We start from the raw sequence: 26,407 nt of genomic DNA, 5'->3' as shown, positions 1-26,407 counted from the left end.
TCCTATCTACAAGAATATAACTACTATAATACTGCCCCTATGTACAAGAATATAACTACTATAATACTGCCCCTATGTACAAGAATATAACTACTATAATACTGCCCCTATGTACAAGAATATAACTACTATAATACTGCTCCTATGTACAAGAATATAACTACTATAATACTGCTCCTATGTACAAGAATATAACTACTATAATACTGCCCCATGTACAAGAATATAACTAGTATAATACTGCCCCCTATGTACAAGAATATACGGTAACTACTATAATACTGCTGGGTACCCACGCTGGACTTCTGCTTCGCCTTCATACTACTTGCAGCGCTACGTGATCCGCGCGGTGGGACTGAGGGGGTGAGCTGATCTTTCTTGCTTTTTTCTACTATAATACTGCCCCTTATGTACGAGAATATCATACTGCCCTGTGTATAATAGTATAATACTATAGCACTGCTTTTTCCCCCTCCTGCTGGCCACACATTTCTGCTCGGCCTCCTGTGTAGAGAGGTAAGCGGCTCAGATCCTTTCGCTCGCGCTGCTCTCTGTAATTACCATCAAGCTCAGAGGAAAATTAATCTCCCGGTTTAATGATTTTTAAATAACTTTCTACCAAGTGCAGATTATATAATTTAGTCTATTGAAGTGGGAGGGAGGTAATGTACAGTTGTTATGTTTGGAGAATCCTCTGGGAAATCAAATGTTATCGCGTCTGTAGCGTCTCGTAGGTGTGAGAACTGATACGATAATGGGGTGGACTTATTACTTGTCGTAAATTAAGACCAACGTGTTTATACAAGGTTTTGTTAAAATTGGACTCTTGACCATTTTCTGGTTGTTGGGCCATCTTTTTTTTTTTTCTTTTCTTTTTTTACGCGTATATTTTGCCCCGTAGACGGTAGCTTACAGCCGGGCTCCGTAGACTTTTCGATGAGCCGTGTTGCCTACATGTTAAGAATCCATCAGATTTCGAACTAGAAGTCAACTTCAGGACTCATCCAGAAACCTAAAGTGGTGGAGACTCTTTTAAAGAATGTTATCAAACCCACTTGATTTGTTAGGAATAACCCCACCCGAATCGTCACCACCACTGCTGGAGACAGCCGTCACTCTGACCACAGATGTAATCACACAATGGACTTCCGATAATAGTCCTCCCAGTATAATGGACTTCTCATCTATTAAGGGTGGTGTTTTCCTTCGTTTTTTTTTTTTCGGTGATTTTTAGATAAACCACTCAGTGGAGAGAAATTGTGTTCACGTCTCTAATTTAGGAACTTATTTTGGCAGAGGGATTGACAAATCCCCTCCCCCCCCCCCCCCCCAAAAAAAAAAAAAGTATTTGTAGGCTCTTTGATGTCAGCTAAGCTGCGGTGAACCTGTCACCAATGTTCACTGAAGTTTGCTAATCCCACCGTGAGCTCCAAAAAAAGGATATTTGCAAGAGTCTCTTCGTTAGGAGTCAGTGTAGTCCATTTTATTACTTTTTGTGATTAGTTTTGGGTTTTTTAAATAAGGTTGAATAATATTGACAAATCTCATTAAAATTGGCAGGCAATTTTTTTTTTCCAAATAGATCTAAGCATAAAGATGTGGAGGAACCTGGTTGGTAGTCTGTAGCGCTGGACCAGAGCCATGTGAACCTTCTCTTACATGCCGGCACCTCTTCAAATTAGTAGGCTAGTTGATGTGAAAAACGGAGAAGGGACCGGAGATGCTGTAAGGTAGCAGGAGGTTCATAAGGCTCTAGTCCAGCAGCTATGGACTACTTACATGGCTCCTAGACCAGGGTCCTGCAAATTGTTTAAAGTGGTAGGTAGGCTTGTTCATACCTTAAGGCTCTTTTTGGCGTGTCCTTGGAGCATGGCCTCCTAACGATGCGTTTTGGAGTTTTCCCTGAACGGTTTTCCAAAACTAGGTCTTGCCCAACTAATATGGCTACTGTAGAATTCGAAATTATTGGTGGCCATAACCATTGACCTCATGAGAGCAATATCAAGTTCAAGCTGCTATTATCCTTGAGCAAGAGTCCTCCAGGGCAAATGTCTCTGGATCCACGTGTCATGTACTTACAAGCAACCATCTCCCCAGAGTTTAAGGACTCGGGAGCCTTATGTCTTTCTGACTTTTATAAATAGATTTGTATGATAAAACGTGCGACTAATTAAAGCTGCAGGGCGGCTGACGAAATTCAGGAGGCGATACGAAATAATAGGCCACGAGGCGATCGGCTGGGAGCTTTCCACAAGCTGTTGTTACTGATCATGGAGTCATCTCTGCGTGCCGTAATTCATCACGTGGCCTCTTGTCGAAATCATGAACTGGAAGTATGAGTTTGTGCTTCAGCTGAAAAGCCAAAACTTCCAAGATGCTCGTCAACTATTGTAATCTGACAGCGGCGCCTGGGGGTTAAATACAGAGGAATCCTTCTCGCGGGAATTCTACATTGAGTATTTACCGTGAAATTCTGCACATCAATGGCTGCCATAATTGTCTTTTATTGGCATAGAAATAGGAGAACCCGGAGCATATGGTAAGAGTATAAACATCATCTTTATTGATATAAACGTTTAAAAACCACGTATCAGTAATGCAATAGGTGCACATATTCCAATAAATAACAACAAAAGGGGGGAACCGACCCCTCTAACCCCCACACTGAACAGTTACCCCACCAAGGGGATGAAACAACAGACAGTTCAGTGTGCGAAGTCCTTGTGACACGGCAAGCCAGTCAATTGTAAATATATCCAGTGATCCAGTCAGATCACAATAATGGGTAATCCCTACAGCCGAAGCAAAATGTGGAAGGTCAGTTTACCAGCACAGGGGGGAGGCAGAGGAGGAGGGTCCCGCTGGAAAAATAGCCCCGACGCGCGTTTCGCGGCTCTGCCACTCCGCTTCCTCAAGGGGATGTCTTTTATTGGGTAGAACCCCTGAAGAACACGGTGAGGCAAAGTCACTAATGGTTATTGTATGGCATTTATCACTTGGGGTTTCATCAAAGGTATCCAAAGAACATCTGACCAATTTCCAGATGGTCCTTTTGGTTAAGTAGAAGGACTTTGAGGACTACTTTTTTTTATTCTTTTGCCTACAAGAATTTTGATAAGATTACAGGGCACCGATAATAGTCAGTACGTCATATGTTGCGTAGATGACTTCCATTTTTATTTGCTTTCTGTCCTGAAAAGTTGAGCGATTAATTTTCCATTGTCATAACGCTGTTAAGTTGGCTATTCTTCAGAAGGTCAGATAACGACCTCCATATTTCCGGGCACCATAAGCCTAGTACAGTGTTTTTTGTTTTTTTTTTTCCTTTTTAATCGAAAGTTCTCCAATTTCTGGCGTCCAGTTCTGACCCCCAACCACTGTACGTATGGTGTGGTCAAGTGTTACAGTATAGGTACCAATCACTCCAAATGATTTGGCTGTTGTTTGAAGGATCAGACATTGACTTTGATATTTCTGGATACCATAAGACTACCTGTATTGTTTGCGCTTTGAAATTAGTTCTCCAACTCATGGTGCCCAATTGTGATCCCAAGCACTACAAGCTTATCGGTGATATTTGACCTTTGAAATTAGACTTCTATAAGTTTTGACCTAACTGGTGTCCCAACTATGACTTGTATGGCCTGGTCAACTGGTGCTATGTAGGTACCCATGACTCTCAAATGAGCTGGCTGACTTTAGAAGGATCACACAACTGCCTCCATATTTTTTTTGGCTCCAATGTTTGGCTTTGTTTTACTTAGGCTAGGTTCACACTAGCGTTGCGCCGCCCTGCGTCGGCGACGCAACGCGCGACGCACGTAAAAACGCGCGCAAACGCGCGCAAAAACGCGCGCGTTTTGCGACGCGTGCGTCGTTTTTGACGAAAATCGGACGCACAGAAAATGCTACAATGTAGCGTTTTCTTGCGTCCGACGCTAGCGTCGGAAACGACGCACGTGGCGAAAAACGCCACCAAAACGACGCACGCGTCCCCTATGTTAAACATAGGGGCGCGTCGCCGCTGCGTCGCCGCTGCGTCGCCGGCGCAACAGCGACGCACATTGGCGGAACGCCAATGTGAACGTAGCCTTAATTAGTTTAATGCTGTTTGCAGTGGCACTAAAAGTTTTAGGTCGTACTTTTTAAGAGGTGTAGAAACTGCGTACGACTTCCCGAGTGGAGAGCAGAATCTTGTTCTGGAGGACTTGGCACGCCAATGCTTTACATGGACTGTTATGTAATACTTTCTTCTTCATGTGTTGGTGCTACAGAGAAACCTGATTGATGGTGGTCAAGCAGTGGATCACCTACTATATATTTCCTTATAGATCCTTCTCAGAAGACATTGTCCATAGAAGACCACAAGTTTTAGAAATGGTCTATTTGTCTCGTGAAAAGCAGTTTTTAGGGTGATGCCCCAGTTCATAGTTTGCATGCTGTACCCAGGGGTACACCAGTTTGCCCAGTTGGGACTTCTGTGTGTCTTTTAGATGATGGTATGTCTGTCTGTACCCATGACTGGTGGCACCGGGATGGGTGGAGATGTTGAGCCACCGTATGGAGCTGGTAAGCTTGGTGTACACGAGCGAGTGTTCTCTGACTTGGTCACCCTCTTTATTCGCCTGCAGGACTTCATGTGTTTCCAGCTTGGAAACATCCGGGGAATGTGTGTTTTGTTTTTGTTTTTGGGGGGTACAGCCTCTGATCAGTAATCCTGGAATAAATGTCTGCTGGTGGCTTTATTACAAGCCTCGGAGCATGTGAATTTAATAAGTCTATCCCTGTACAGGGTCCGATCTCGCAGGAATGCAGCCGGCTTCTACAAGGGATTTGCTGTTTCCTCCCGTTGTTTGGGCTTCATCTCCTGTCTGGAGATATTACTCTTATGAATGACGTTCTGCTCAGGATAAAGCCTTCTTTATTTTTTGCATTGGAAAAAATAATTAAACAAAAAAACACTTTTCCGACCCACCATCCTTGGTTCAGTAAAGTTCAATTAATTGTGTCTCTGGGTAACATCCAATGTAATTGCCACATTTCATGGGTCTCCTTTCTCTGGGCCTCAAAAAGAAAAATTAAGGGTCATTTTTTATTTAATTTTTTCCTGATTTTAAAATGTCAGATTTGTTGAGTCAGAGAATTGGCTCCTTATCAAACCGGCCATTAGCGGAGAGTGGGATCTTCCTGGGGTTTCTGATATTTATCTGTTTTTTTTTTTTCCCGAGCTTTTGCTGATGATTGGACTTTTTTATTTTCCAGTCGTTGAGTTATGGATTTATTATAATACAATCCTCCATTATCCTTCTCCTGTGTCTGAGCTCAGTCCTTGGGTACCTAAAGTTAGGTTTTGAAAGAGATCTGATGCCATAACTGTAAATGGTGGGCGGTGATGTCATAGCTTTCTTTTTAAATAGGTCATCATAGGTGATGTCATAACTTATTGGCATCTCGGTAGGAGTTTAGCTTTACTGTCAGGTATACAAATGGTTTTCAGTAATGCCCTGGATCGGCGGAGGGGGGTGCTCTGGATCGGCGGAGGGAATGCCCTGGATTCCTATACAATAAGAATCCATGTTAATGTCCTAAGAGTAATAAACCATGACATCAGTGACATCATAGCTTACTACTAATGTATAGAGGAGCGCGGTGACATTATGGCTAAATGTTAATGTTTTGAGTGTTTTTGCAGAGCTTCATGCCAAAGTTAAAGCCAACCCAGGTGTGTGGATGTAGGGGTGTTCGGGGGGCATTTATAGGGGAGCGGATAGACACCTGCCATTCTGACCCATTCTGAGAGCATGCATAGACCTCGCCAGGTTGAGTCCTTTGCTCTTGGTGACAGTAGCTCGTCCCGGCTGTGTAATGACGCCGTGTTACTTGATATGTTGCCTTGTATTTTTGGTGACTTGCTTATCCTTTTGTGTTCTCGAGTTACTATGACTGTATTTATTTTTTGGCTCGGAATCGAGGGGCAGAGTCCGTCCCTTGGAACAGATTTTGTAGGAGGCCATTAAGGGATGTTTGCTTCTTTTGGTTTTCCAACGAGTGGCTTGTGGTGAAGGTTTTGGACGTATAGAGCAGTCGTAAGAAATCTTGCCCAGTATTGGTCATGGAAATGAGACATGGTCTTGGGTCAGAATTGACCCCCCCCCCCCCCCCCCTTGTTTCATTAGTACTTGGGCATGCGTTTCTCGAACTGACTCTTGAGCTGGCCGTGGACTTCACACACGAACTGGTCTTCAGATGGATGACCGACGGGTCATAAAATGGAGTTGTTTCTTTTTTTGTTTTTTTTTTTAAATCGTCCAAAAAATGATTTCAGATACAACAGTCTTCCTTATTTTGGTAACTTGATGTTGATTATCTTGGATGGTCCTCTAAATTCACAATCGGTGGTCATGGTTGCATAGAGGCCTCCTTGAATGAAGAACAAGGACACCTTTGCCACCCTTTGATTTCTAAGTGACGGGTCTATCCATATCTGTCTCTTTTCATAGTGGAAAAAATGGACCACCACTGGGTAGCGTCTGAGTCGGCAACCATGAGGGTGTGGTGGACGTCTCAGCAGATAACGCAATGGTCATTGACCTCTTCTATGGAACATCTGTCCATGCGGGGAGGTGGAAACCTTTACCCCATGCGCCTAGAAATCTACTGCCACCTACCAAACAATCACACGGTTAAAGAGCATCAAATATCATCCAGTGACCTATAGATAACTCATTTTACCAAACGTCTGACGACGTGGAGATCTTGATCGAGAGATCAACCACCGGTATTGCAGATACTGACTAATCGGTTCGTCAAACCCCCATTCAACAAGACTATGAGCCCAGGATGTGAATATTTCTTAATTCTGCTTTTCCTTTTTTCCGCAGAGAGCCCCCCGGCAGCGATGTCCAGGAATGGATACTTCTTTGAAGAGGGCACTCAATCTTCAGTCTATGGTGAGAACATTTTTGATTTGACTAGTACGAATACTAAACTTATCCTGTGCTACACCTCCGGAGCTGCGCTCTGAATTCTGCTGCCTCGGATCTGTCTAGTTCTGTACGTACAGGCGCATCCTCTCTTAGCATGTAGGAAAGTTGTTTCATTTGTGTTCCCCCCCTCTCCCCTCCGATAACTTTCTGCCGAGGATGTCTGTTCGGATGAATGGAGACGTCAGACGCAGAGGCTTTTGAAGTCGACTTCAGCAGTTTTTTTCCTAGTGCGCTAATTGTAAATAAATGCATTGACTTTCACCAGATCCATCAAAAGAGCGTAGATCAAAGCCTGCGACCGCCCATCTTATGAGGCGCATTAAACACTGAGAAATTAAATTTGTGCCGCCACATTACATGTCTGTTGTGAGTGACGTCCTTGGAGCAGCTGAGATGTCTGAGGCCTCACGTCCAGGATCAAGTGAGAGCGTCACCGGCCTCCAATATAGACATGTAGTAATGCCACTCTGATCACCACCCAGCCTGGCCTGGACGTGTGGCAAAGCCCAGCTCCCTAGGACCCCCTCACCAACCAGACGGGACGTCTGTGCCCCCTTGTCTTTAATTGCTTCCATCCTGCAACTTCAGGTTCTTAAATGGGCTGTCTAGGTCCCTGATATTGATGGTCTACAGGTCAGTGGGGGGGTTGACACTCGGCACCATCACAGATCAGCACTTGGCACCATCACAGATCAGCGCTCGGCGCCATCACAGATCAGCGCTCGGCCCCATCACAGATCAGCACTCGGCCCCATCACAGATCAGCACTCGGCCCCATCACAGATCAGCACTCGGCCCCATCACAGATCAGCACTCGGCCCCATCACAGATCAGCACTCGGCCCCATCACAGATCAGCACTCGGCCCCATCACAGATCAGCACTCGGCCCCGTCACAGATCAGCACTCGGCACCATCACAGATCAGCACTCGGCACCATCACAGATCAGCTCCAGATGTAAATTGTGTACTTGGCCCCATGGTTGTCATTGCCTGCACTGCAGCTCAGCTCCTTTTAAAGGTAATGGTAGCTGAGCTACGGCCACTACATAGATGTATGGAGCTGGTTTCGGAGACTTAAGGGTGAGATGGCCACTGATCTGATGTTGCAATCCCCCTTACACATGCACACTTGTTTGGAGCAGGCATGCTTGTGTTCTTAAGTGGAGATGGTAGAAAGCTGCTGCCAGACGCCTCTGCTGGTGGCTCATCCTCTTCCAGGACAGAAGGGATTTTAGCACCAACCTTTCTGTCTCCACTAGAATCAGAAGAACCCCATAAAAGCATAAGATGGCTGGTCCATTATGCTGAAATATGCTAGAGCCATGCAGATTTGCTTCAATGTGCACCTTTAGTAGCATCTGATATTCAAAGAGGAGCCTAAAACAGGTCTGTGTAGTATGGAGAGGCAGTGCACTGTAAAGCAGACATGTCTGTTGGACATACATACACGTAATGGTCTGGCTTCCGCTCTTTACACTCTACTGAAACTGCCCTCACTAAAGTCTCTAATGACCTACTAACAGCTAAATCTAATGGTCACTACTCCATGCTAATTCTCTTGGATCTCTCTGCAGCATTCGATACTGTGGATCATCAGCTCCTCCTCACTATGCTCCGCTCCATCAGCCTCAAGGACACCGTTCTCTCCTGGTTCTCCTCCTATCTCTCTGACCGATCCTTCACTGTATGTTTCGCTGGTTCCTCCTCCTCTCACCTTCCCCTTACTGTTGGGGTTCCTCAAGGATCAGTCCTAGGCCCCCTACTCTTCTCGTTGTATACTGCCCCTATTGGACAAACAATCAGTAGATTTGGTTTCCAGTACCATCTCTATGCTGACGACACCCAATTATACACTTCTGCTCCCGATATCACACCGACCTTTTTAGAAAACACCAGTGATTGTCTTACCGCTGTCTCTAACATCATGTCCTCCCTCTATCTGAAACTAAACCTGTCAAAAACTGAACTCCTCGTGTTCTCTCCCTCTACTAACCTACCTTTGCCTGACATTGCCATCTCCGTGTGCGGTTCCATCATTACTCCAAAGCAACGTGCCCGCTGCCTTGGGGTCATCCTTGATTCTGAGCTTTCATTCACCCCCCACATTCGATCACTGGCTCGCTCTTCTGCATCTCAAAAACATTTCTAGAATTCGCCCTTTTCTTACTTTTGACTCTGCAAAAACTCTGACTGTTTCACTTATTCATTCTCGTCTGGACTATTGTAACTCTCTACTAATCTGCCTCCCTCTTACCAAACTCTCCCCGCTCCAATCTGTCCTGAATGCTGCTGCCAGGATCATATTCCTCACCAACCGTTACACCGATGCCTCTACCTTGTGCCAGTCATTACACTGGCTACCCATCCACTCCAGAATCCAGTACAAAACTACTACCCTCATCCACAAAGCACTCCATGGCTCAGCACCACCCTACATCTCCTCCCTGGTATCAGTCTACCACCCTACCCGTGCCCTCCGCTCCGCTAATGACCTCAGGTTAGCATCCTCAATAATCAGAACCTCCCACTCCCGTCTCCAAGACTTTACACGTGCTGCGCCGATTCTTTGGAATGCACTACCTAGGTTAATACGATTAATCCCCAATCCCCACAGTTTTAAGCGTGCCCTAAAAACTCATTTGTTCAGACTGCCCTCCCGCCTCAATGCATTAACCTAACGATCCCTGTGTGGCCTATTTATAATAAAAAATAAAAAATAAATAAAAAACAATCAGGTTCCTCGTATCATGTTCTCATACACTTTATGCAGTTAATAGCCCTCTGTGTCTGTACTGCTACATACTTAGGCTGATAACTGGTTCATGCAGCTTTATATGAACACCCGAGCCTTACACTATGGCTGGTCTGAATAACGAAAGCAATTGTTACCATCCACCTCTCGTGTCTCCCCTTTTCCTCATAGTTTGTAGCTTGTGAGCAGCAGGGCCCTCACTCCTCCTGGTATCTGTTTTGAACTGTATTTCTGTTATGCTGTAATGTCTATTGTCTGTACAAGTCCCCTCTATAATTTGTAAAGCGCTGCGGAATATGTTGGCGCTATATAAATAAAAAATTATTATATTATAATGGTCACCCCGTCAAAAAATTGATGGTTAGACTAGCAATGTAAGGCACAAAGGGGTATGAATTTTTAGGGCTCAGTACAATTTACTGTAGGTACACTCCTATTACTAGTGTGAACAGCCCCAGATTAGTGACTTTCATAAACAAAAGCGCTCCTAAGGGACCCTAACATCCCCCCCCCCCCACTGCCCGCGAGGGCACAACTTTCTATCAAGTCTCATCTGCAGGTTGCGGGATTCCAGAACTTTGCGGCTGCCCTGGAGCGAGATCTGGCACTTTAACCCAGTAACCCAGCGCATCACTAACGATTCTATGAAAAGAGCACTATAGGGCTGAATTAGCACAGGGGGCATTGTCCATGGAGAGTTCTGGGATCACGATCCTGCAGCCTGGATGTTCAAGGTCCTATTGGGGGAACATTAGGAACCTTGGTGCCTTTTATTTTTTTTGCTTATAAAAAATCAACAATATGGGGCAGCCAGATCTTTAATTAAACGAGAGGGACATGCCCAAATTGGTGATGGCTTCTCTTTTTAAGAAAAATGTCTTAAAGGGTTACGGTCGTCTTAATTTTTATTTCATAAGTCAATAGTGCACATGAAAATAAGCAGCTTTGTAATATATCTTATCAGAGAAATCTGCTTATTTCTCCTCCTGGATTGAACTTTCACTTTCAGTTCAGGGGTAAAATCTTTATTCAGTGAAGACAGATTGTTACTGAGATTCTTATTCTCTAAGGAGATGGGAGGGTGGAATTGTAGGAGGAGCTTTGCTCCTAGCTCCTCCTCCTCTACTATCCCCTCTCCTTACAGGATAATCTCCGTAACAATCTGTCTTCACTGAATAAAGATTTTACCCCTGAACTGAAAGTGAAAGTTCAATCCAGGAGGAGACAGAAGCAGATTTCTCTGATAAGATATATTACAAAGCTGCTTATTTTAATGTGCACTATTGATTTCTGAAATAAAAATTATAACGACGGTTACTCTTTAAATTTTATTTTTCTTGAAGATCTTTCATCTGAGATGACCAGCTTAAAAAAAGCTGATACTCCTTTGAGAATCCTGGTAATTTCACTATGATGTGGCCATAGTGATGTCACTCCTGTGTGCCCGTCCTCTTCTCCCCGGACGATTGTACTTACAAGGCCTCATTATGCCTTTTGCATTATGGCTGTTTCCCGTGTTCGCTTTCTCCAGCATCTCGCAGCTCGAGGAGCCTCCGGCTGTTAGCAAAGCTTTTAAGACGACAGCCTTAATTTTTTTTTTTTTTTTTAGATTATTAAATGGACCAAAGGGCATTTCCGTAATTAATTGCTGTGAAAAACTGGATAAGCTTTGGGATGCACGCGGGTGCGGCTGGCTTGGCTCCTGTCCTGCCATAGAAGAAAACAATGACTACTCCCGCCATGTAGTACCTTCACAGTGAAGGAGGGGCCGCTCCTCAATCTATTCTTAGATTAATGTATGCAAAGTCGTCTTTGAAGCGTCCCAGACTAATTTGTTCTCTCTATTGTCTCTGTGCTTAAAGGGATAGTAACTAGTGATGAGCGAATGTGCTTGGATACGGCGTTGGCACACAAGCATGCTCAAATAACACCTTATCAGAGCACGTTGGCTCATCGCTACTAGTGACTTATCTAGGATGAGAATTTTTTGGATTACTTTTAAAAGTGGGACAACCCTCTCCATAACTCATTTTTGGTTTCAAGGTGGGTAATCCTGAGAATATAGAATATATATAGAATTGCCTCTGTAGACCGCTTTTCCCGGCCACTCGTTGGTGGTTTTTGGTGTCCCAAAATGGCCTAAGATTATTTTCGATGAGTGGATCTGGTGTGAGCGTCTCTCCTTTTTGATGTGTTGCCACTGGGCACCTGTGACCAAGACATCCTTGGGGGAAGAGGAGATGGAGGTCAATGTTAGCCTGTACAAAACTCAGTATGAAGCCCTCCTGGCGTTGGTGCACATAAAGGCATCTGCCCATCTTGGAATAGTTCAACACTTGGATCGATCACTGCCCTCTTCACTTCACATGCCCCGTCTTTGGGTGTTCCTTGTTTGCTGTGGTTGGGATTCCATAACTGGTGGGGAAAGTATCACCCCTTAGAGGGAATGCCTCCTCCCATTTCACATTTTTATACATATTGGGTTGCTCAAAATCGGGAATGGAATTGTGCTCCAAGTTGGCCATCCATTGGTGGAATCAGGGCAGTGGAAGTTGAGGCGTCGGTGTCGTGGAAGTTGAGGCGTCGTGGAAGTTGAGGCGTCGGTGTCGTGGAAGTTGAGGCGTCGTGGAAGTTGAGGCGTCTGTGTCGTGGAAGTTGAGGCGTCGGTGTCGTGGAAGTTGATGGCTTTTGGCTAACAATTTGGTCTGCATCTGTCTGCCAGAATTCATCCATACACAAGTGCTTCGATGATCTGAAGAAAAGAGCGATTCCTCGGCTTATGTTTCTGAGAACAAAAGAATCAACATTTTGAAATCGAGAAGCCCCCATACATAGTCTACGATCAGAGTCCACCAGTATGCGGAATCTGCAGTTTTGTAGACTCGTTTTTCCATCTCAAGAAAAGATTATCTCTAAATACTAGGGCCTGTTTTCCTTAGCCGATCATTATTAGATTGTGAGTAAATATGGGAATAATGATCAAGAAAACCCATGCAAGGTGAAGGAGAACGTGCAAAGTGCATGTAGATGTTGCCTCTGCTTGGACTCAAACTCTTAATTCAGCCACAATGCAATATGTCAACCTTTCAGGTCATTATGCCACCATTGATCCATTGAGTCTTTCCACATGTTCTGAATGGGAAGAGGGGAGAACCTCTGCTGGACCCATTTTTGGCAGGAGCTTATTGAGCACAAAAGGACTGGTGATTGAAGTCCAGCATTCACGATAAATCTGTTAGGGTGAAGCCTCCATACTTATAGGACTGATGACAAGTCCTCCCTAAATCACCGGAAGTATCCACATTGAGCATGTGATGGGATGGGTGGGGTTCATAAGATGCAGTGAACCCAAACTAAGAGGGTTGACAATTTTGAGATTTGCGAATGGGTTCCTCATCAACTATTAGCACAGGGATAGACTATGACAGCCAGAACTGCAGCTTCTTTTTGCCTTTTTTTGAGTTAAACCCCTTTGTCAATGAAGGTGAGAAGATGTGTGACTGACTTGGCGCAATTTCAATTCTCAGTCCAGTCCCTAATCCTCTACTATCCTGTGGCTGCAGCAGGAGCCTCCCCCCACTGCCCTGTTTGGCTAAGGCAGAAGATCAAGAAAAACTTGTTGATCTGACCAGTAGGTGGAGATGGATCGGGAGATTAACCCTCGTGTTCTCTGTTCTTGGCCGATCTCCTGATTTTCTGCGCTCTCTTCTGTGCTTATGGGGCCGCGGGTGAATCATTACGGTGGGTGATGGGTGACATGTTCTTCTGCTTTTATCAATGTCTCCTCATTTTGTTGGAAACGTGCCATCTCCATCACTTCTGAATCTCTCGCTATGCTCTTACAGACGAGGACAGTCAGCATTTCTGTATTTCAGCTCTATCACCTGTCAGGGCTCACAGAAATATCACTCTGCCATCTTGTTAGGTGCACAACTAAAGGGGGAAAAAAAAAGTCAAATTGCGCTGAAACGGCGGCTCGTGGTCCTTGGCATCTTGTCAGGAGCGGTCGTGCTTGCCAGGCCTTGCGTTCGCATTTATATTTTGGGTGACTTTTTTTTAATTTTTTTTATGAAGTGACAGGAATTTACAGGATCGACACAACCAATGTAATAATTTCTCTGGTTGGGACATCTTTGCGATTATAAGATTTTCCAGACCATTGGAGGGCAGCCACCTGGATCAATGGTTTCTGGTCTACAGCTTATTCAATCAGTTGGCAATTTACCCTCCAATGGTATTTTTAATTTTTTATTTTTTTTTTGTGAAAATATTCTTACATGTCCAATCCCTTGTTCTCCAGGATCCAATCCATGTCTCATGACGAATTATTTCTTCTCCAAAGTCTGATTCTTTACTGGGGGTATTGGGCGAGATGGCGGTTGTCTACACTCCATGGTTTTAGGTGGCTGTTCTTATTAATGAACCCTATGAATAAGCCGATTGACCATCTAATGTGTACAGTGGTGTCCTCCGGCGACAGACATCTGGAAACAGGAGGATGGGGCGGTTAGATTTCATCATGTGACATCCTTTCATGGGAGATGAGCCGCACTAAGATCGATGGCTAACAGCGTGTATGGAGACTGCAGGAATACAGGTCCTTCTCAAAAAATTAGCATATAGTGTTAAATTTCATTATTTACCATAATGTAATGATTACAATTAAACTTTCATATATTATAGATTCATTATCCACCAACTGAAATTTGTCAGGTCTTTTATTGTTTTAATACTGATGATTTTGGCATACAACTCCTGATAACCCAAAAAACCTGTCTCAATAAATTAGCATATTTCACCCATCCAATCAAATAAAAGTGTTTTTTAATAACAAACAAAAAAACCAACAAATAATAATGTTCAGTTATGCACTCAATACTTGGTCGGGAATCCTTTGGCAGAAATGACTGCTTCAATGCGGCGTGGCATGGAGGCAATCAGCCTGTGACACTGCTGAGATGTTATGGAGGCCCAGGATGCTTCAATAGCGGCCTTAAGCTCATCCAGAGTGTTGGGTCTTGCGTCTCTCAACTTTCTCTTCACAATATCCCACAGATTCTCTATGGGGTTCAGGTCAGGAGAGTTGGCAGGCCAATTGAGCACAGTAATACCATGGTCAGTAAACCATTTACCAGTGGTTTTGGCACTGTGAGCAGGTGCCAGGTCGTGCTGAAAAATGAAATCTTCATCTCCATAAAGCATTTCAGCCGATGGAAGCATGAAGTGCTCCAAAATCTCCTGATAGCTAGCTGCATTGACCCTGCCCTTGATGAAACCGAGTGGACCAACACCAGCAGCTGACATGGCACCCCACACCATCACTGACTGTGGGTACTTGACACTGGACTTCAGGCATTTTGGCATTTCCTTCTCCCCAGTCTTCCTCCAGACTCTGGCACCTTGATTTCCGAATGACATGCAAAATTTGCTTTCATCAGAAAAAAGTACTTGGGACCACTTAGCAACAGTCCAGTGCTGCTTCTCTGTAGCCCAGGTCAGGCGCCTCTGCCGCTGTTTATGGTTCAAAAGTGGCTTTACCTGGGGAATGCGGCACCTGTAGCCCATTTCCTGCACACGCCTGTGCACGGTGGCTCTGGATGTTTCCACACCAGACTCAGTCCACTGCTTCCTCAGGTTCCCCAAGGTCTGGAATCGGTCCTTCTCCACAATCTTCCTCAGGGTCCGGTCTCCTCTTCTCATTGTACAGCGTTTTCTGCCACATTGTTTCCTTCCAACAGACTTACCATTGAGGTGCCTTGATACAGCACTCTGGGAACAGCCTATTTGTTGAGAAATTTCTTTCTGGGTCTTACCCTCTTGCTTGAGGGTGTCAATGATGGCCTTCTTGACATCTGTCAGGTCGCTAGTCTTACCCATGATGGGGGTTTTGAGTAATGAACCAGGCAGGGAGTTTATAAAAGCCTCAGGTATCTTTTGCATGTGTTTAGAGTTAATTAGTTGATTCAGAAGATTAGGGTAATAGGTCGTTTAGAGAACCTTTTCTTGATATGCTAATTTATTGAGACAGGTTTTTTGGGTTATCAGGAGTTGTATGCCAAAATCATCAGTATTAAAACAATAAAAGACCTGACAAATTTCAGTTGGTGGATAATGAATCTATAATATATGAAAGTTTAATTGTAATCATTACATTATGGTAAATAATGAAATTTAACACTATATGCTAATTTTTTGAGAAGGACCTGTATGTGTCGGGACAACTACCTAAAGCTGGATGGACCTTAGACTAATGGCAGCCGGACCCGCCGATATCTGGAGGCTCAGCTGAAGGTCCACTTTGTATGGGGGTCTGCCGACTCTCGCTTGACACATGAGGTTGGGTGAAAAAGGATCAGTCATGTCTTTTTAGACTGCTGATGGTTTTGATCAGAAAATGTTGCCACCAGAAGGTCCTTTGTGGAGCATACGGGAGCAGTCCTACGTGTGGGAGAATCGGGTGAATTATTGGCCCAATCCTCTACCGTAAATGGGGCCACTAAGATTTTTGTGTTCGTTTTGCAGGCGAGGTGACATTCATCATAAGACTTGACCAAACAGACGGCGGAGAAGACCATCTGATAGATGTTTTTCCTTCTTAGTGGTCCTGAGGAGCTGCTCCGTCCCGGAGGGAGGCGTGTTATCGGCCAGCCGTACAGCTGTTTGTGCTCTTTCTTTTCTCATTCCATAAATTCCTCAATGGCTTTCTTTTTTTTCCTTCTTCCCTAATGCTGTGTTCAAAGCGGTCAGGAACAATGCCTCCTGCAGGTGACAGCTCGTCAACCCCACCGAATGCCTCCCGCCGGTGACAGCTCGGCAACCCCACCGAATGCCTCCCGCCGGTGACAGCTACGCAACCCTGCCGCCAGCCATAATCCTGCTGTTACTTCAGGCTCTCCATTACTCCGTATGGATGAAATCTCAAGAAGTGTTTATTTAGGAAAAGCCTATGACTTGTGCACAATGCCAGGCAGAAGCACACGTGGGGTAAAGCCACCGCCAGTTGACCTTAGAAGTGGAAGGTCTTTGTGGTTCGAGGCCTGACCATAAAAATAGAACTTTCCATCCCAAATTCGGACACCGGTGATATGTTTTCAGGCACGTTGGCTTCCTGACTTTTTGAAGACCAGCCAACGTTTAAAGACCACCTTTCTCAATGTTTTTAAGGGCCTTAGTCGAGTCTATGGAAATGCCTTCATATCCAAAGCTTTTTCTCTTCTTTAGCACCTTTACATTATGGCGGGTAGGCCTTTCCATTCCTGGTTGCAACGTCTTCACTTCCGGTAGATGGATTTCTCATTTCTAGAACACGGCCGACGAAGTCCGAGCTGGTTAAGGCAGCCACATCTACACACCTGGAAGCGACGCTCCTGGGGTCGGACCCAACTGTGTAATTATCGTTGCAGTACTGCATTTCTCCTGTAGTGGCCGCTATAGGGAAAATGTCTATCTGGCTGCAGACGATCACCGAGATTAGAGGGATTGCGGCTGCCGTCATGGAGTTAATTAACTAAGAAATAATAAAATGGTGGCATTTTTCTGAGCAGAATTGCCTGCGCTTTCACGCTGTGAGCCTGCAGCTGGCGATTCCTCCTACGCTGTGACTTCTGCACTTCCTGAACACCTCCAGAGTGCTCGCGTCTGTCGAGTCTCTTCGCGACGGTTTGGGCCGTGTTTGCCCGCTAGTTGTGTCATTTGCATTAAAGGGAACCTGTCACCCCGTTTTTTCAGATTGAGATATAAATACTGTTAAATAGGGCCTGCGCTGTGCGTTACTATAGTGTATGTAGTGTACCCTGATTCCCCACCTATGCTGAGAAATACATTACCAAAGTCGCCGTTTTCGCCTGTCAATCAGGCTGGTCTGGTCAGGTGGGCGTGGTGACATCGCTCTTTTCTTCCCCAGCTTTCCGTTGGTGGCGTAGTGGTGTGCGCATGTCCAAGTTCCGAATTCCTTGCGCACACGTGAAGAAACGGCGCGCGATCTGCGCTGTTATCCCTTTCATCGGTGGGGGCGGCCATCTTCCTGGGGCCGCGCGTGCGCAGATGGAGTGCTCTGCTGCACGGGGCTTCAGGAAAATGGCCGCGGGATGCTGCACGTGCGCAGAAGAGATCGCGGCGGCCATTTTCCCAAAGCCGAGTTTGCATCTCTGCTTTGGGAAAATGGCCGCCGCGATCTCTTCTGCGCACGCGCGGCATCCCGCGGCCATTTTCCTGAAGCCCCGTGCAGCAGAGCACTCCATCTGCGCACGCGCGGCCCCAGGAAGATGGCCGCCCCCACCGGTGAAAGGGATAACAGCGCAGATCGTTCGCTGTTTCTTCACGTGGGCGCAGGGAAGTCGGAACTTGGACATGCGCACACCACTACGCCACCAACGGAAAGCTGGGGAAGAAAAGAGCGATGTCACCACGCCCACCTGACCAGACCAGCCTGATTGACAGGTGAAAACGGCGACTTTGGTAATGTATTTCTCAGCATAGGTGGGGAATCGGGGTACACTACATACACTATAGTAACGCACAGCGCAGGCCCTATTTAACAGTATTTATATCTCAATCTGAAAAAACGGGGTGACAGGTTCCCTTTAATTACGCAGCCGCTCCTTTGATGGCTGCATTCATTAGGCGACGCAATGTGTTTTGCACATAAGGGTCTGATGAGGAGCAGCGCGGCACGGCACTCGCCTAATACATTGATTATGGGGTCGTTAATGGGGGATTCTGCAGCCTCAAGAAGGAGGCAAGATTAGGGGGGCACAGGTCCGATAATATTATATATGGAATTATATATTCATGTTTACCATTTACTTCGATATTCTGACAATTACGGACTTGGCATAGTGCCCCCTGGTGTTCACGGTGAGTATCACAGACACGTTCTCCGTTATTTAAACAGCGAAGCTAAGAAAAAACCCCATTAGTAAGCAAGTTCTATTTGTTTTCAGTTATCCAAACTCCATGGTACAATTAATATTTAATTAGCTGCAGGGAACCATATTTATTGCTGCCAGAGGGGGAAGGAGACTGACTACCGTGTTTTCAACAAGGGTTGAAGACTGAGGTTATGTGTACAACTACTCTAGTGAGAGGGAGACTAACTGGATCTTGTTCTAAGGGGGGGAAGAAGACTGATTACAAATTTACAAGGTGCTTTATTTAGGACTAGTCGAAAGGGAATGAACCTTACGAGTGAATGAACTATAAATGCAGCTGGTGAACGTGGTGGAAAGTGACTTGGGAATAAATTTACAACTGCCAGAGGGAGAAGGACACTGACTGGGAACTGTATTACTGCCACCAGAAAGGGGGTGGAGATCTTGACCGTTGACTATATTTAAAACTAAGTGGATAGAAGACTGACTATTTACAGCTACCCGAGAGGAACGGAACCGGAGTGGGATCTTAAGGTTACATTTACAACAGGGAGGGGTGGGGGTGGGCTGACAACTTAGAGACTATATATACAGTCAGTTACAGGGAAGGGCACCATTTTTACAGCAGTAGTGTCTGATGCGAAAATATATTTATAGATGCCAGGGGGGGGAGGTGACTGATTTGGGGATATATTTACAGCTACCTCAGGGTGCAGGTTTTAGGAATATCTTTACTGCTGACAGAGGAGGAAGGAGACTGATTCAGGAATATATATACACCACTGCCAGAGGAGGAGGAGGATACTGACTGGGGAATGTATTCACAGCTGCCAGAGGGGGGAGGAGACTGACTTGTTTTTTTTTTTTTTTTTTAATGTTTGTAAAAATATGTAAGGTAAGAGAATCTCTTTAACAAGTTAGTTGAATCATAGCGGCTTGGGATGACCCTATGTTTTTGGGCTGTCGTCCAGTACGTAAAGTAACCTGGAAATATCCGTAGATTTCATGTTGTGACTGCAGGGACATAGGGGTTAAAGACGCTCTTAGTCTCTCTGGCCGGCGGCCATATATACAAACAATATGAAGTGAAGAAACACAATGGACTTAAGTGCGGTTGTGTAGAAGCCGAGCGTTGCGTCACCCCAGCTCTGTGGTGTTTTGCCTGCGATGCCTCCTCATATACGGCCAGCACTCGGTGCTCACTCATATACTCAGACGTGCACTCACTAGTGCCCTCCAGGGCATTTCACAATGGCCGCTGTGTTGTGGCAGTTACCAAATAGCTGTTTTGTTTCACCACTATGTGATTTTTGGCAATTAATGCCGAAGAATGTTCCTGATTACCCACTTTATTAAATACGGTTTCCTGCTATAAATTAACGCTTTTGATCCTGGATTCTTCTCATTCATGGCATAGAAATAGTGCGGAGATTATACCTCTATACTGTACAGAAAATAGAATAATGTAAAATACAACATAAGATCGTCAGAAATGTATCGTAACAGGTAAAGTATTATGTCATCTATAGGTATAATATGGAACGTAGCGTATAGGGAACATGGTGTCACTAAGAAAGTACACAGCGTGATATCGTACAACGTAGGGTGTGTAGTGCGAGATCGGACACTGTAAGGCTGTGTGCACACGTTGCTGATTTTTCGTTTTTTTTTTTCACGCTTTTTTTCCCCCGATAAAAACGCTATAAAACCCGCAAAAAAAACAGCATACGTTATGCATCCCATCATTTTTAATGAATTCCGCAATTTTTGTGCACATGATGCGTTTTTTTTTCCGGGAAAAAAAGGCATCGCGGTAAAAAACGCAGCATGTTCATGCGGATTTCCCACTATATAATGCATTGGGAAATGTCCGGAAAAATCCGCAAAAAAAAAACCGCACCAAAAACATGCAAAAAATGCGCAAAAAACGCATGCAGATTTCTTGCAGAAAATCTCCAGGATTTTCTCAGGAAATTTCTGCAATAAATCCTGAACGTGTGCACATAGCCTTAGAGTGTGGGGTGTATCCGCAGATCCTCTCGTTGAAAAAATAAAACTAAAAGGTAATAAGGAAAAAAAAAACTTATTTAAAGGGGTAGAAAAAAAAAATTACCTTTTTCTTTTAGTTTTGTTTAATCTAGAAAGTTTTAGGACTTGCAAATACAATTTTTAGTTTAACAAAAATGCTCCCGATCACCAGGGATTTGGCACCGGCCCCCCGATCACCAGGGATTTGGCACCGGCCCCCCGATCACCAGGGATTCGGCAGCGGCCCCCGATCACCAGGGATTTGGCACCGGCCCCCCGATCACCAGGGATTCGGCAGCGGCCCCCGATCACCAGGGATTCGGCACCGACCCCGATCACCAGGGATTCGGCACCGACCCCGATCACCAAGCCACTGCCTACTTATGTTCTCATTTCCTGTAACAGCGCGTCATTAGTTGTATTTGAAGGGAGCTGTCTGACAGGCTCAGTTCCTAAGCAAAGCCAGCCCCCTTCTGTATCAGGGTCCATAGATGTAGAGAAGGGGGCTAGCCGAGTGCTCATCACTTTTAGGCTCAGAATATTAATCGAGAAATGTATATTTGACCAGTGTTTTTCTATTATGGTCAGTGCATATGCAGTCATATAAGCAGTTGGCCAGCCCCCTTCTCTATCAGGGCCAGTGCATATGCTGAGAAAGGAGCGCTCGGTAAGACCCCTTCTCAAGTGCTTATCTCTTTCTATGCACTGGCCCTGAGAGAAGGGGACTGTCCGAGTACTCATTTCTCCCATCAGGGCCCGTGCATAGAAACATAAGGGAGCTTGCCGAGCATTCACTTCTGTCTACTGGATCTGAGAAGGGGGCTGGCTGAGAGCTATGCACTGGTCCCTGATGGAGAAATGAGCTCTCGTCCAGCCCCCTTCTCTATCCGGGCCAATGCATAGACTGAGAAGAGAGCGCTCGGCCAGCCCCCTTCTATATCCGGGCCAATGCATAGACTGAGAAGTGAGCAGGCATCTGTTACTGAGGAACTCGCAAAAGAAACCCTGTCCTGTGTAAACGCAAAGCTGGAGATGTTGCTGCTGTTCCCCAGGCCTGATGCTGATCTTCTGGATGAGGACAGCCCCCTTTAGCCTAGGACAGCCCCCTTTAGCCTTTAGCTCTGATAATTTGACATGTCTTGATGTTTAATAAGTAAATTTGCCATCCCGTGTGTTCCTGATGGTCCTCCGGGATTTCCCCAGTCATCTCTGTTTTTTGTTTTCAGCAGGTTACCATAAGTGCGAAACAGATGACAATGGCGAAACCAAAGAGGAAGAAGGTGGAGGAGGAGAGGAGCTGTTCGATACTGTCCATTCCTCCATTGTGTCTGGGGAGAGTATCCGTTTTTTCGTGAATGTTAATCTAGAAGGACAGCAAAATGCTACAGGTGGGTGCTGGTCTTAGCTGCTGGTTAGAAATGGGGACTGCGAAACTTATTCCCAAAATATACTAGTTTCGTACCCAAAGCAAGTGGTTTTGTGCCATATCATGTTCTCCTGTGTGTACGTAACACATGTTTAGAAGCATCAGGATATAGCACATTAGAGAGCTGCAATGAGCAGTGTATCTGTGAATCCAGCACTAGCACAAAAGTGAGAGGTTCTAAAATGCCGCCGTTTGGAGGATATTAAACAGTACTCAGCAGTGTAGCTGTGAATTCATTAATGTACTAGAAATCTGCATGGAGGTTATGAAACAGCTGTAATAAGCTGTGTAGCTGTGAATTCCGCACTGTAGGGAGATGGGTATGTCCTAAAATGCTGCCGTACGGACGATTTTAGACAACAGTGCTGAGCAGTTTAGCTGTGAATTCATAATTTGTGTCAGATGAAACATCTGCTGCATAGAGGATACGGAACAGCAGTACTAAGCAGTGTACCTGTCAATTCATGATTTAACATGTACTAGAAATGTGCTGCATTGAGGATGTGAAACTGAGCAGTGTAGCTGTGAATCCAGAGCTGGGATGAAATAAAACACGTTCTAGAACTTTGCAGAATGGAAGACCTTATAAAGTATACTTTGTAATGTATCTGTGAATCCAGCTCTAGGTTACAATAAAACACTCCCTCTGAGCACTCAGACACCCGTAAGAGGGGCACGGTTCCTGCCTGTGAGCGAGCTCAGCCTGGAGTATGGATTCATTAGAAAAAATGGGCTGCAAGGTGGAGGAAGAAGCAGATGTCTCTGATGAGAGATAATACAAAGTCATTGATTTAGACGATGTTTTCTGTGACGGCGGCGGCTGTTTCCGTGCCTGGATGTTGCCTGTTGCGGTGCTGAGGCGGTAATATTCGGCCGATACGGTGGCGTTATACAACTGCCCCATTGTCCCTGCAGGCGGGTTGTCAGCATCACACGGGAACCAGCCATTATTTCCCATTACCCAGAGCAGACAGAAGTCCTGCCATTACATAAGCCCCTACTGTAGGGAGGGGGCTGCACCTCCATAATGTCCTGACGGAGGGGGGGGGGGGGTGGCGCAGTATCAGGGAGCAACGTAGTAGTCAAAATATAATATGCGTTTGTGCATTAGATGTCGCCTCTCTGGGACCCTACGTGCGACACCCGGCCGCTGCATAATGACCGCAGGTGGCACCGGATATACAGCACTGGGAGGAATAATGGGGACGCGGGCTCCAGAGCACAAAGAAGAGCGCAGATCGTGTCCCTGTGTGCCAGAAAAGAAAGCGACATGTCAGTACCTCACTAATAATTCACAATCCGAGAGGACAGAGTATTCCTGCACAAGGAAGTCATCAGAAATAATGAAAAATTCATTACATCACTGATCCTGAGTTACCTCCTGTATTATACCCCAGAGCTGCACTCACTATTCTGCTGGTGCAGTCACTGTGTACATACATTACTGATCCTGAGTTACATCCTGTATTATACCCCAGAGCTGCACTCATTATTCTGCTGGTGCAGTCACTGTGTACATACATTACATTACTGATCCTGAGTTACATCCTGTATTATACCCCAGAGCTGCACTCACTATTCTGCTGGTGCAGTCACTGTGTACATACATTACATTACTGATCCTGAGTTACATCCTGTATTATACCCCAGAGCTGCACTCACTATTCTGCTGGTGCAGTCACTGTGTATATACATTACATTACTGATCCTGAGTTACATCCTGTATTATACCCCAGAGCTGCACTCACTATTCTGCTGGTGCAGTCACTGTGTACATGCATTACATTACTGATCCTGAGTTACCTCCTGTATTATACCCCAGAGCTGCACTCACTATTCTGCTGGTGCAGTCACTGTGTACATACATTACTGATCCTGAGTTACATCCTGTATTATACCCCAGAGCTGCACTCACTATTCTGCTGGTGCAGTCACTGTGTACATACATTACATTACTGATCCTGAGTTACATCCTGTATTATACCCCAGAGCTGTGCTCACTATTCTGCTGGTGCAGTCACTGTGTACATACATTACTGATCCTGAGTTACATCCTGTATTATACCCCAGAGCTGCACTCACTATTCTGCTGGTGCAGTCACTGTGTACATACATTACTGATCCTGAGTTACATCCTGTATTATACCCCAGAGCTGCACTCACTATTCTGCTGGTGCAGTCACTGTGTACATACATTACATTACTGATCCTGAGTTACATCCTGTATTATACCCCAGAGCTGCACTCACTATTCTGCTGGTGCAGTCACTGTGTACATACATTACATTACTGATCCTGAGTTACATCCTGTATTATACCCCAGAGCTGTGCTCACTATTCTGCTGGTGCAGTCACTGTGTACATACATTACTGATCCTGAGTTACATCCTGTATTATACCCCAGAGCTGCACTCACTATTCTGCTGGTGCAGTCACTGTGTACATACATTACATTACTGATCCTGAGTTACATCCTGTATTATACTCCAGAGCTGTACTCACTATTCTGCTGGTGCAGTCACTGTGTACATACATTACATTACTGATCCTGAGTTACATCCTGTATTATACCCCAGAGCTGCACTCACTATTCTGCTGGTGCAGTCACTGTGTACATACATTACATTACTGATCCTGAGTTACATCCTGTATTATACTCCAGAGCTGTACTCACTATTCTGCTGGTGCAGTCACTGTGTACGTACATTACATTACTGATCCTGAGTTACATCCTGTATTATACTCCAGAGCTGCACTCACTATTCTGCTGGTGCAGTCACTGTGTACATACATTACATTACTGATCCTGAGTTACCTCCTGTATTATACCCCAGAGCTGCACTCACTATTCTGCTGGTGCAGTCACTGTGTACATACATTACATTACTGATCCTGAGTTACATCCTGTATTATACCCCAGAGCTGCACTCACTATTCTGCTGGTGCAGTCACTGTGTACATACATTACATTACTGATCCTGAGTTACATCCTGTATTATACTCCAGAGCTGCACTCACTATTCTGCTGGTGCAGTCACTGTGTACATACATTACTGATCCTGAGTTACATCCTGTATTATACCCCAGAGCTGCACTCACTATTCTGCTGGTGCAGTCACTGTGTGACTCGGCGGTGCCTTCTTGCTGGCATTTCTTTGTGTTTACCCCTGGCGCTCCTCTCTGGCATAAATAATGCAGTATTTTCTCTGGAGTCGGTGGCGGTGCCAGATGGAGCGCACACTGGCACAGATAGCTGATAGTATGAGGCAGAGCCACTAATCAGATTCCCGCTCCCCGTGTGCCGGGCTGAGGGTGAACGCTGCATGATGCCGCAGCTCATTAATCCTATATGTGAGGGACTGTGCGGGCGGACGCTCTGCTGTAGGCTGCTGATGCCAATGAGGCTTTTTAAAGGGGCAGTGATCCTAAAGTTCAGACACGTTGTTACTCGCGCACACGAGGCTGCGCTTGTAAACTGGGTGGAAACCGGGTGTCAAATTGTTTTCTAGTCCCACATCAGTACCAGGGCCAACAATTGTCCCAACCCTCCCTGCCCTAGACCAGCAGGAAATGTGCTGCTATCCTTTCACTGCACCCCTAGACCACCAGGGAATATGATGCTATCCTTTCACTGCACCCCTAGACCACCAGGGAATATGATGCTATCCTTTCACTGCACCCCTAGACCACCAGGGAATATGATGCTATCCTTTCACTGCACCCCTAGACCACCAGGGAATATGAAGCTATCCTTTCACTGCACCAGGGAATATGAAGCTATCCTTTCACTGCACCCGTAGACCAGCAGGGAATATAAAACTACATTTCACTGCACCCGTAGACCACCAGGGAATATGAAGCTATCCTTTTACTGCACCCCTAGACCACCAGGGAATATGAAGCTATCCTTTCACAGCACCCCTAGACCACCAGGGAATATGAAGCTATCCTTTCACTGCACCCCTAGACCACCAGGGAATATGAAGCTATCCTTTCACTGCACCCCTAGACCACCAGGGAATATGAAGCTATCCTTTCACTGCACCCCTAGACCACCAGGGAATATGAAGCTATCCTTTCACTGCACCTCTAGACCACCAGGGAATGTGAAGCTATCCTTTTACTGCACCAGGGAATATGAAGCTATCCTTTTACTGCACCCTTAGACCACCAGGGGATATGAAGCTATCCTTTCACTGCACCCTTAGACCACCAGGGGATATGAAGCTATTCTTTCACTGCACCCGTAGACAACAAGGGAATATGAAGCTATCCTTTCACTGCACCCTTAGACCACCGGGGAATATGAAGCTATCCTTTCACTGCACCCCTAGACCACCAGG

General features: G+C 45.5%; 1 protein-coding gene across 7 annotated transcripts in view; it reads left to right on the top strand.

Annotated features, from left to right (window-relative positions):
* The window catches only part of SLC4A11 (solute carrier family 4 member 11), a 348,451-nt gene that overhangs the window by 272,982 nt on the left and 49,062 nt on the right, over positions 1 to 26,407 (top strand). For 5 of the 7 annotated variants that reach the window (XM_069745127.1, XM_069745125.1, XM_069745128.1 and 2 more), the window contains exons 2-3: positions 6,882 to 6,950; positions 21,865 to 22,026. In XM_069745127.1, the coding sequence (XP_069601228.1) occupies positions 6,882 to 6,950; positions 21,865 to 22,026 (231 nt within the window). The remainder of the gene's footprint in view (positions 1 to 6,881; positions 6,951 to 21,864; positions 22,027 to 26,407) is intronic. The other 2 variants (XM_069745126.1, XM_069745129.1) reach the window with 1 other exon arrangement.

The sequence above is a fragment of the Ranitomeya imitator genome, chromosome 1 (assembly GCF_032444005.1).
Source record: "Ranitomeya imitator isolate aRanImi1 chromosome 1, aRanImi1.pri, whole genome shotgun sequence".
Lineage (NCBI taxonomy): Eukaryota > Metazoa > Chordata > Amphibia > Anura > Dendrobatidae > Ranitomeya > Ranitomeya imitator.
Note: the sequence above shows the minus strand (reverse complement) of the source record. Positions and strands in the feature narration are given on the sequence as shown.